Source organism: Ascaphus truei, unplaced genomic scaffold, assembly GCF_040206685.1.
Source record: "Ascaphus truei isolate aAscTru1 unplaced genomic scaffold, aAscTru1.hap1 HAP1_SCAFFOLD_924, whole genome shotgun sequence".
Lineage (NCBI taxonomy): Eukaryota > Metazoa > Chordata > Amphibia > Anura > Ascaphidae > Ascaphus > Ascaphus truei.
Window position 1 is genome coordinate 42,501 of NW_027457263.1, and position 13,075 is coordinate 55,575.

The 13,075-nt window shown below is 47.5% G+C and overlaps 1 protein-coding gene across 4 annotated transcripts in view; it reads left to right on the top strand.

The window, feature by feature from the left end:
- LOC142486508 (uncharacterized) overlaps nucleotides 1-11,143 on the top strand; it is a 13,001-nt gene extending 1,858 nt beyond the window's left edge. For 2 of the 4 annotated variants that reach the window (XM_075585088.1, XM_075585087.1), the window contains exons 2-4: nucleotides 8,394-8,664; nucleotides 9,473-9,568; nucleotides 10,164-11,143. In XM_075585088.1, coding sequence (XP_075441203.1) covers nucleotides 8,442-8,664; nucleotides 9,473-9,568; nucleotides 10,164-10,957 — 1,113 coding nt within the window. In that variant the 5' untranslated portion in view covers nucleotides 8,394-8,441 and the 3' untranslated portion in view covers nucleotides 10,958-11,143. Of the gene's footprint in view, nucleotides 1-521; nucleotides 796-3,038; nucleotides 3,203-8,393; nucleotides 8,665-9,472; nucleotides 9,569-10,163 lie in introns of those variants that run through there. The other 2 variants (XM_075585085.1, XM_075585086.1) reach the window with 2 other exon arrangements.
- Nucleotides 11,144-13,075: the final 1,932 nt, after the last annotated feature.

Consider the following 13,075-nt stretch of genomic DNA (forward strand, 5'->3'; position numbering starts at 1 on the left):
ATTTTCCCCTCCCGGTTCTCTTCACTTTACCCTCACTGTGTATTGGGTGTTCTTTATTCCACATTTTTGCAGGTCCGTATATTGTATATTTATGTAGTTCTACAGACAGCATGTCCCTTTATTTGATCGCACTTTGTGCCTTCAGCAGTACTGGTATACTAGGGGTTAACTAGCAACCTATGTATATCCATGCAGCATGTGACGCCGACAGGTGTATTATGGGTTACCCGACTGGGATTACAGCGGGTTCCATCTGCCATAGGATTGTACCGATATACGCATGCCAGTATCTGTTATTCCTAGGTGCTGCTTAGAAGTAAATTCATCACTGCTACAGCACATACACATTTGCAGTGGTGTATCTATACACGTGCAGTACACATGACAACCACCGGTGTCTGCTGCCTTTAAAGAGTTGAGCACACATGTGGTTGCCTTGACAACCGGGCCTGCTGATGCAGCATCAGGTTGTTTACATGCAATCACACTGACAGCTTGGGTTTGATCATGTGACTTGGATTCCCCAATAGGAGTACAGACATGGAGTTGGAGCATGATCTAATTAAATTGTATTATGCACAGCTGTTTTGTCGCCCGGTGATGATGCTTTCTGATGATGTGGAGATGTTTATGTCACTTGGGTGTTGGGGTACATAAGTCACTCACTGTCCTGTGTCTGTTGCACCACCCTGAGGAAGATCCCCCTGTGGGATCGAAACGTTGGAGTTATGTGCTGTATTTAATACATTTATTTCCATTCACCTGAGTGCTGTCTCTCCTTTTTGCTGCTATGTGGTAATGTATACTTTTATTATTTATATGGGACATGCACCTATTCATTATTGAATTTCTATTGGAGTGCCAGTGATTTTTTATCATATCTACTATATATTTCTGAAAGCACTGTATGTCTGCGTCCCTAGCGGCAATCTCATTGGTCCCTTGGCCCGCCCCCGCACCTCTCATTGGCCTGAGGCGGAGTGACGGGCCAAAGGTCCAAAAAAAAAAAAAAAAAAACACACACTCACCTCCCCCCCTCCCCGGTGCTCACCTCCCTCCCGCTACACACCACTCCCTCCCGCTCCACTCCCGCACTCACCTCCCGCTCCACTCCCTCCCGCTCCACTCACCTCCCTCCCGCTACACACCACTCCCTCCCGCTCCATTCCCTCCCCGGCGGGGGAACAGGCAGGCTGCCACACGGCGCGTAAGATGGCGGACCCCCTTCCTCCCTCGCGCTCCATTCCCTCCCGCTCCACTCACCTCCCTCCCGCTCCATTCCCTCCCGCTCCACTCACCTCCCGCTCCACTCACCTCCCTCCCGCTCCACTCCCTCCCCGGCGGGGGAACAGGCTGCCACGCGGCGCGTAAGATGGCGGACCCCCTTCCTCCCTCGCGGCGCCGAGTGAGAAGATGGCGGCAGCCGGAAGTACAGGTAGGTGTCGCGTGTGTCGCTCCCCCACCTGCGGCGCCGCACGGAACTGAGAAAGGGCGCATCACGGGACTGAGACGTGAGTGTGTGTGTGTGTGTGTGTGACTGAGTGTGTGCGACACTGCCCCCCCCTCCTGTCCACTGCCCCCCCCTCCTGTACACAGCCCCCCCCTCCTGTACACAGCCCCCCCCCTCCTGTACACAGCCCCCCCCCCTCCTGTACACAGCCCCCCCTCCTGTACACAGCCCCCCCCTCCTGTACACAGCCCCCTCTCCTGTCCACTGCCCCCCTCTCCTGTCCACTGCCCCCCTCTCCTGTCCACTGCCCCCCCTCTCCTGTCCACTGCCCCCCCTCTCCTGTCCACTGCCCCCCCTCTCCTGTCCACTGCCCCCCCTCTCCTGTCCACTGCCCCCCCTCTCCTGTCCACTGCCCTTTCTCTCCTGTCCACTGCCCCTTCTCTCCTGTCCACTGCCCCCCCTCTCCTGTCCACTGCCCCCCCTCTCCTGTCCACTGCCCCCCCTCTCCTGTCCACTGCCCCCCCTCTCCTGTCCACTGCCCCCCCTCTCCTGTCCACTGCCCCCCCTCTCCTGTCCACTGCCCCCCCTCTCCTGTCCACTGCCCCCCCTTCCTGTCCACTGCCCCCCCTCCTGTCCACTGCCCCCCCTTCCTGTCCACTGCCCCCCCTCCTGTCCACTGCCCCCCCTTCCTGTCCACTGCCCCCCCTCCTGTCCACTGCCCCCCCTTCCTGTCCACTGCCCCCCCTCCTGTCCACTGTCCGTCCCCCCCCTCTGTCTACTGTTTGTCCCCCCCTCTGTCTACTGTCCGTCCCCCCCTCCTGTCTACTTTCCCCCCTCCTGTCCACTGTTTGTCCCCCCCTCCTGTCCACTGTTTGTCCCCCCCTCCTGTCCACTGTTTGTCCCCCCCCTCCTGTCCACTGTTCGTCCCCCCCCTCCTGTCCACTGTTCGTCCCCCCCCTCCTGTCCACTGTTCGTCCCCCCCCTCCTGTCCACTGTTCGTCCCCCCCCTCCTGTCCACTGTTCGTCCCCCCCCTCCTGTCCACTGTTCGTCCACCCCCTCCTGTCCACTGTTCGTCCACCCCCTCCTGTCCACTGTTCGTCCACCCCCTCCTGTCCACTGTTCGTCCCCCCCTCCTGTCCACTGTTCGTCCCCCCCCTCCTGTCCACTTCGTCCCCCCCCTCCTGTCCACTGTTCGTCCCCCCCCTCCTGTCCACTGTTCGTCCCTCCCCTCTGGGGAGAACGGAGAAAGAGGGAGAGAGAAGGGAGCGGGAAATTTAATTCACGGGCAACGCCGGGTCTCTCTCCAACTCACCTCTCCCCCTCGGCGCTCCAACTCACCTCTCTCCCTCCCCGCCGGCGCTCCAACTCACCTCCCTCCCCGGCGGGGGAACAGACAGGCTGCCTCGCGGCGCCTAAGATGGCGGCGCCCGGAAGGACCCCCTTCCTCCCTCGCGGCGCCGAGTGAGAAGATGGCGGCGCCCGGAAGTACAGGTAGGTGTCGCGTGTGTGTCGCTCCCCCATTTCCACCCCCCCCCACTTCCCACCCCCCACTTCTACCCCCTCCCTACTTCTCCCCCCCCCCACTTTTTTCCCCCCCACCTCCCAGAGCACGCTCTCTACGGCTCAACATCCCCGAGGAGCAGGAGGAGGGCGGCAGGGAGTTAATACCTCCTTTGTGCCACCGGGAGTCGGCGGAGGCCATGAGGGGGGAGAGAACCAGTGGCAGCCCGAGGAGCGCGGCATGCTGCCAGGTGAGGAAATGCAGGGGGAGGAATCCATGCCTTTGACCCCCCCCCTGCCTTTGACGCCCCCCCCCCCCCTGCCTTTGATGCCCCCCCCTGCCTTTGAGGCCCCCCCCCTGCCTTTGACGACCCCCCCCTGCCTTTGACGACCCTCCCCCTGCTTTTGACGACCCTGCCTTTGACGACACCCCCCCTGCCTTTGACGCCCCCCCCCCCTGCCTCCGGCCAACGCCGGGTATACACACACCTCTCCTCCTCCCCATCACACTCCCCTCCCCAGCGCTCACTCCCCCTGCCTTTCACGCCCCGCCTCCGGCCAACGCCGAGTATACACACACACTGACTGACACACGTACACAACCCTTGGCAGCCACACGCACACAACCCCTGACAGCCACATGCACACACACCCTGACGCACGCACACACACTGACTGACACACACACTTACTGACGCACGCACACTGACTGACGCACACACACACGCACACTGACTGACGCACACACACACGCACACTGACTGACACACACACTTACTGACGCACGCACACTGACTGACGCACACACACACGCACACTGACTGACGCACACACACACACACACTGACTGACACACACACACACTGACTGACACACACACACACTGACACAGTGACACACACACACACTGACTCACACACACACACACACTGACTCACACACACACACACTGACTCACACACACACACACACACTGACTCACACACACACACACACTGACTCACACACACACACACACACTGACTCACACACACACACACACTGACTCACACACACACACACACTGACTCACACACACACACACACACACTGACTCACACACACACACACACTGACTGACACACACTGACTGACTGACACACACTGACTGACTGACACACACTGACTGACTGACACACACTGACTGACTGACACACACTGACTGACACACATTGACTGACTGACACACACACACACTGACTGACACACACACTGACTGACACACACTGACTGACTGACACACACTGACTGACTGACACACACTGACTGACACACACTGACTGACTGACACACACTGACTGACTGACACACACTGACTGACTGACTGACACACACTGACTGACTGACTGACATACACTGACTGACTGACACACACTGACTGACACACACTGACTGACTGACGCGCGCACACACTGACTGACGCGCGCACACACTGACTGACGCGCGCACACACTAACTGACTGACACACACACTGACTGACGCGCGCACACACTAACTGACTGACACACACACTGACTGCGCACACACACACCGACTGACACACACACACCGACTGACACACACACACCGACTGACGCGCGCGCACACACCCCCACACACACTGACTGACGCACGCACGCACACACGCACACACACTGACTGACGCACGCACGCACACACACCGACTGACGCGCGCGCACACACCCCCACACACACTGACTGTCGCACGCACACACACACACACTGACTGACGCACGCAAACACACACACTGACTGAGGCACACACACACGCACACACTGACTGTGTGTGCGTCAGTCACTCAGTCTGTGTGTGTTTTTGTTTCTGCGTCAGACTCACTGACGCACGCGCGCGCACACACTGCATGAAGCTGTAAAGGAGGGAGGGGGGAGACTGGATTGATGTGAATGGGGGACAAACAGAGAGAGGGGGGAAGAGAGAGAGAGGAGCGGGAACATTACATCCCGGGCAACGCCGAGTCTCTCAGCTAGTATATATAATATATATATATATATATATATATATATATACAACAGCATGTAAAACAATATTGTCGGGTGATCCAAGAAGGATCAAAAAGATTCCCCAAAATTAAGCACTCTCTGCCAGAAAATATTACTCTGGATAACAATGATCCAACAGGAGAAATTACCTGTATATAACTGTATAGGGAATTGATAGCCCTAGTAGTACCACTAAGTCCAAAGAAAAATAATAAAGTTTTATTCATGTCATTACTTATTAAAAACACATACACATCATTCAAAACTTGTTAAAAAACCCTGTTCAGAGGTGGCTGGTGTGGTCAGTACAGGCATACCCCGCTTTAAGTACACTCACTTTAAGTACACTCACGAGTAAGTACATATCGCCCAATAGGCAAACGGCAGCTCACGCATGCGCCTGTCAGCACGTCCTGAACAGCAATACCGGCTCCCTACCTGTACCGAAGCTGTGCGCAAGCGGGGAGACTATAGAGCATGATACACATGCGTTATTTACATCAGTTATGCACGTATATGATGATTGCCGTACAGTTCATGCATCGATAAGTGGGGAAAAGGCCGTGCTTCACTTTAAGTACATTTTCACTTTACATACATGCTCCGGTCCCATTGCGTACGTTAATGCGGGGTATGCCTGTGTTACATACATGCTCCGGTCCCATTGCGTACGTTAATGCGGGGTATGCCTGTGTTTCTGATAAAGCTCTGTGAAATAACAACACAAGTCTGAGGTTATATTTTGCAGAATGACAAATAAGTTTATTGCTTGTGCGGTGCACACGCAGAGGAGAGTTTCAAAATAAAACCCTCCCAAAGACATGGTGCATACAGGCCTCATTTATACACAAAATACTAAACCCACGCCCCCTCTACAAGGTTGCGTGTCGTCACTACGTAAGCGTAAAAGGTAAACAAATTATGCACACGAATACATTGAGTTGATGACATTATGGGATGTCTAAATGAGATGATTCAGCAATAATACTTTAATAAGCTGGTGACCTTTTCTCTACATACAGAAACCATCCCTATCAGTCTGGCCTTTTTCATAACATTGGCACTTTGCTCAAGGTTTTTTAGTTAGCTGCTTGGTTTATTCTCACTTGAAAGTTGAAAGCAAAAACCTCATTCAAAAACGTCCATCTCATAACCCGTTCACTCAGACAAAACCTAAGATGGATGCTGACTTAAAATGGTTGCATAGATCCCAGTGCTGTTATGTCAGATCCTCCCCTTACGTCAAATTCTCACTTTGTCACTCCCTCCTTTTTATTCTTAAAACATAGCTTTTGAGAATTAAGTTCATGATGATAGTCCAGGGATAACTCAGAGGACAAGGGTGCATGCCCTTCACTGTCATAGTCTCGTAAGGCGCTGCGGCCAATATGTCTTTTGATGAATTGAATAACTGTGGTCGGCATCTTCTTTCTTCACGGTACTGCTGTTTTCTGGCATCTGTAAAGAGTGGCATCCGAATGGGGGAGGGGGTCGCACACCTGTGGATCATACCTTTGCAACACGTGACACACACATATAACAAGTAACACTCCCACACCTCCAAGCATTCAAAAGTTTTTGCTCCAAGTGATCTAAGCCATTCACCTAACCCCAAGGGTGATAATCTGTCACTTCCCTTTGTAACCCTCTTTTGAATCTCTTGTATTTCATCTAGTTCATGCTGCACATTGCTACACTGATCTGGAATAAAAACACAACATTGTTCCTCAATTAGGACACATACCCCTCCTTTTGAAGCTAACACATAGGGCCTCATGCAGAGAGCAGCGATCAGAAAAAGTGGCGGATTGAATATTTTACACATAAAATGTGGAGAATTCGCCTCCGTATGCACAAAGCAACGGTAAGCGGCAGAATTCACATGCAGGAATATGGGAGCTTGTAATTGGCGCGAATCGCGCTGTTTGAAAGTGCTGTAAAAAAACCGCGAGTGTAAAGGGGCTTTTGTACATTTTTTTTTTTTGTATTTTGGCGCGCAACTGAGCCGCGAGACCGCCGCTGTGACAGAAGCAGCTGGCATTCCAATTACTGTCTCCGTGACCTAGGCGCACTATTTGTAGCTCTGACTTTCAGTGTTACTGTATAGTAGTGTTGGCTATTGTAAGAAAGTATCAGTTTGACTGTGTATATACCAGTTATTTGTAATTGTTTGGTTTAACTATTTTGGAGCTACTGTTGCATTGAACACACAGTGTTACATCAAAAGTAACATTTTGTGTGCCTGTGGGACTGAACAAACTCATTGAAGTGATATAACAGGAAGAAATAGTGGGGGAAAAATGAGTGGAATTGACTGTGGTAATGGCGTGTCACGGTTAGGTGTCACAGGAGTTGTGAGGGTGCAGTCTGTAGTTTCTGTACCTGGTGTGGCGACTGGTGTTGAAGGGGTGAGTGGTGGCTCTGCTGAGAGTGCCATTGTAGCTGTTGTCAATGAGAGGGGTAGTCGTGGTGGTAGGGTTACGCGTCGTGCTAGGGTTACTCGTGCTTGTAGGGGGAGTATTGGTGGTAGGGGGAGTATGTTTCTTAGGGGGAGTCGTGGACCTAGGGGGGGTATGTGTGTTAGGACGAGTCGGGGTGGAAGGGGGAGTATGTGTGATAGGGGGATGGGGGGTGCTAGGGGGAGTATGAGTGTTACGGGGAGTGGTTTTGGGAGTGGGACTACAGTTGCAGCTAGCAGGGGGGTTGACAGGGACATGGTCGGAGGATGTGTAAGTGTCGGTGCTGTGATGAGTAGTGATGCAATGCTGAATGTGGATGCGGGTGTGAGTGGAGTACAGAGTGGCAGTGTGCCCGCAATAATGGGAGGCGAGTGTGTTGCAAGTGGCAGTGTAGAGCACGCATTGTCATGTTCACAGCCAACCGAACCAGAGTCAGGAGCTGCAGAAGTTGACTCAGATAATGTAACAGTTAAAAAGAGGAATATAAAATTTAATGATGAGGAGAACAGGGTCCTCACCACTGGCATAATAGAGCATTATGACCGTCTGTATGGGCATCTCTTAGGTATGCATACATTGTTATCTCATGAAATTAGATGTGTGCGACAGTGTACATCAATGTTGTGTTGACACATAAAAGTTACTTGCCAAATATACGTTTTGATAATGAAAGTCTGTATTGTGTAAGACAATGATAGTCACTCAACTCTCGGCAATTGTGAACTGTGAAAAAATACACGTCATTCTGTTGCTGATTGTCATGTATGAGTAAATGTTAAAAGCTGTACTCTGAGAATAAGGGGACAGAAATGAATGCTATATGTTGGCAGAAAACGTAGATGTGCATCAATGTCAAGCATGGCTAATAAGTAAAGAATTTTTAAGTACGTGTAATGTGTGTCAAATTACATTTGCATGTTACAAATTAAGATGTCTTTACAGGTAAAACTTCCGCAGCTGTAAAAAGAGACATCTGGAAGAAGATAAGGGATGCTGTGTTGTAGAAAACGATTTGTCGATATTAAAAAAAATTTTAAAAAAAAATTACAAGACATCCACAAGCACGCCTCAGGAACAGGAGGGGGACCACCAGCTGACCATTTGAGGCTTACATTCCTTGAGGAACAGCTTAGTGCTAAAATTCCTGAAGTGCAAGTTTCTGGATTACAAGGGAACTTGGATATAGGAGTCTATGATGAAATTGAAACACAAGGTTGTATTAATATGTCATTGTTCATAAAAACATGTTAAACAAATAATCTATGTTACATGTAATACGCTGATTATTGAGTATGGTAATCAACGTATAAACATGTACACTTTCCTTTCTTTATGAAATATTAATTTTATGCAGAACATGTTAAGTTACACACTTCAAAATGTTTCTGCAAATAAAAAAGAAATACGGACACGTATGTCTCTTTGTTTACATATAAGGTTAACAAATGTAACGTGACATAAACGTAGGGAATCCCGTTCGCCTATAGTACAGGACAGCAACTGCAACATGTGAGCGTTATACAGTATGTAAACAACCGTCTGCATATAGTACTGTGGCGTTATCCATGTATTCCTATAAATGTGTATGTATGTTAATGTTTCATGACAGTTAGACGTTTTGGGATGTAAAACGGTATTTTATATGGCTATGTAACGAGATTGTGGTTATGGGTAAAACAACAGTGCATTTTTGGTGTACTATTGCAGTGTATGCAGTGCACGTATATCTTTCTGTGTACATTTATGCCACTGTAACAAGTGTTTGTCAACGTTGGGTTAAGTAACAACACATTTGTATACCTATATAAAGATCAATTTGATCTATGTATCATGCTTGTGATTATGTTGTTGCAAAACAACGCATAAACCTGTTTCTACATGGTTACTTTAACTTGTGACTCGGTGTTCTATTTCACGTAAAACAGTAGGAAACTGAAATGCATGCAAAAGTATTGCATTGTTATAAAAGGGCCCTGTTTACCTTAACATGTGCTACAATATCTTCCCCATTGTCTCGCCAGAGTGTGAAACTGTCAACAATGACCCAGATATTCGTGATCAATTCGTGCAAGAACTACAAGATCCAGCATCACCCATCACAGTGCAAGTCCATGAGGGTGAGGGCAAATCAGTAAAAGACATAAATGTAGTTTAACTTCCATTGCTCCTTTTGCACACAATAATACTATTGTTAATGTGTGTTAGTTATCCAAGTATTCTTAATGTTAATGAAGTGCCATGAGTGTCACCATTAAAGTAAAACAACAGTGTGTTTGTGTTGTACATCAAAATAGTGACCCAATGTTTGAAATGATGGGAAACAATTTAGCATTTTGCACAGTGATATACTTTTTCTGCACATTGTAGACAATCAGTAGGTTACTATTCATTATGGTCCAGATATGTACCTATAACCCATAAATTATTGAGATGCAGAAGTGGTTAAAACATTAATTTGCATACCAACATGTAACTGATCATTGTGTACAGTTAATGTACAAAACATACGTTATCCTTTCCAAACTATGTTATGACAGTTTTAGGTGTCATACCAATGTTTTGGTCTGTTTCAATATCTGACAGTTTCTGTTATTTACCAAATCTATCCCATACTATCTCATAACATACCTGATGGGGGAAAGACAAAACTTCATTGATCATGACCTTGCTCACATGGTTTATCATTGTTTTTACTATCTATTTAAACTGCAGATGCACACAATATGTCCACAAGTAATGAAGTGCCTGGTGGTTCCGGAATAAACAACATCGACCCACTCCATGTTGTCCCTGCGGTATCTTCTACAGATGCCAATCCAAACTTACACCTGCAGCATCTGGCAGCAATGGACAGAGCCGAACAAAGGCTTCTTGAAAGCCATGGAGAACGGCATCATGAACTTATGTTGGTTCAACAAAGTATACTAACAGAAATTGTAAAAATTGGGCACCACTTAGAAAATCATGTCACACACATGGACACTTTGAATAAAACAATGGCACAGATACTCGCAATGGTAGCAATGCACAATGAACTCAGTCGGTCGCAACTTCAAGCATCATTTGTTCCACCGACATATGTAGCCACCTTGCAAGGCCATGAAGTGGAGCAATTAATTACTGACGTACCAACCTGCCAAAAAGAACAAATTACAGGCACATATGAAAATATTATTGACAGAACTGAAGTGCAAGAACATGACACAATTTTTGTAAATGAAAACACACAAGGACTGGATACAAAAATTTTTAATACTGAGACAAACATTGAGGTGCCTGGGCCTTCACACTTGTATACAGTGGTGTCGCAAGATGTGGCTCACGACACAGGGCGGATAATGGACAACACTGGTAATGCTGACTTAAGTGATGTGGGACCTTTGACTCACAAACCTGGAAAGGGAAAAAAAAAAAAACATAAGAAAAATAAACATATTTTGGGAACAAAGTATGTAAAATGTTCATCAAGTGGCCTAACACGGTTGGTTTTCACATCACAGCAGTAGACAAAAATAAACATACTCTGAAATTCAGAACCAATTATCCACATACAGATGTTATGTTGAACTCTGTAATGTAAGGTCACAAATAAGTATAAGAACAATGATGGGCATTACTGGGAAGCAATGCTTTGACCACATACCATATGTAAACATAGTGTGTAACAGTTCAAATAAAACCCTTTGTTGTTATCATGTTTGTGGACAATGAATTATTTAACAATGACAATATTCTCAAACATCCTCCACGTCTACACCAAATATGCATGCCAATGCAATTATTTACTTTGACTTTTATAGCTCCATCGGAAGGCATGTAGACATTGGCAAATGTGTAATGTCATGCAAACTATGACTCCATTGTTATGTGCTACTGTCACATAAACTACAAACTGTACTCACAGAACAGGTCATGACTCGCCATCCGTTGTATTATCTAAGGAACCTGTCACGTTTGCCTTGTTCATGGACACCAAATTGTATACGAACATGCGTGTAACATAATTTTAGAAACAGCTTTGTTACGTCGCTTACTTTAATTAACTTTTATTGTCACATTGTGCCGTACCGAAAAAGTGCACATAAACCCTTTTCAAATATAACATTTGCATTAACTGTGATATTCTGTTGCACTGGCATGCATATTAATGTTTCTGGAAATCAAAGTTATGTTCAACAATGCCTACTAAATTAAACCTCTAACATGTTCCGCAGTCAATGAACATAAACAGAGGAGTTTGTTAACTCACAGGTTATGCATAGCAAATGCGCGCACACTGTCATTTGAAATACATATAACTAGTGATAACTGGAATCAGCAAACGACAACATTTGTTTATTATCTAAACCTTTGAATAACATTAAACACGTACGATGCAAACTGAACCTCTGCAAGCTTCTGTGCAAAATACATGTAAAATGACCTTCATATTGGTAATGAAATATGTGGTTAACAGCAATGCCTGGTTATAACTGCAATATGCAACGCACCAACGACGGACATTGCATATACACTGTGTAAAAAAATGTATTGCATCTGACGTACGCATTGTAAAAGACACGTTTTAACACACAACAACTAAATGCTTATATTTGTTATACTTTCTTATGTATGCCAAATTGCTATAGAGCACTGTAACACAAAGGAAGGATCTCTCAGCAAAGACAAAGAAAGTAGCGCTGCACAGCCGCAAACACAGGGTTTAGACAGTGGTGACTAAAATTCACGTTTATTGAACAGACATGGATTGCTGATGGGTCCTCTGACGCGTTTCATCTTTGACGAAGCCCTGCGAGCCGAAACGCGTCAGAGGACCCATCAGCAATCCATGTCTGTTCAATAAACTTGAATTGTAGTCACCACTGTCTACACCCTGTGTTTGCGGCAGTGCAGCGCTACTTTCTTGGGCTTTGCTGAGAGATCCTTCCCTGCTTCTACTGCCGCTTTGCACGCCGGAAGACCCCACTCACAGAGGAGGAACCGCAGGTCATGTGACCACTGAGCGTGAGACCGCTCACACGCCGGGAGCAGCGGTGCCGTCCATACACACGAGCATAGCTGAGGCGCACACCGGGAGAGCCTCTCTCTTTCCCCCCATCTTACCAGCACTGAAGGAGATCACCGCCGGTCACTTGACCGCCCCACGTGACACCGGAGTCACGCCGGGGTTGGCGGTGCAACACTGCGATACTGCTCTGATGATCCTTTACAGAAGAAAATCCTCCTCATAACCGTGAGTGCCCTATACAGCAACCCTTGGTGCCCATAGCTGGCCCAGTTGCCAAATACAACAACTAATAACTATTACATTGTACAATGGGGTCTTCCTATCGTTTCTGTAGCACCTTTTAGGATACACTGTATCTAACTTTTCTTAACTGTAACACAAAGGCAAAAATTGCCACAAACATGTATATAACTGTGGAACAGTTGTGTTCGCAGACAGATAGCCTACCATCTGTTGTAAGGGGGTTGCGTTGGACTACATAAACTAATTTGTATTATGCCCTTGAACAAGACACTGAGATAGAACTCTTGAAAAACATTTGAACATGGAAATTGGTTTAACATTTTGTGAGTGTTGTGAACTTACAGACATTACAATGGAGCAATCAGCGCGAGAA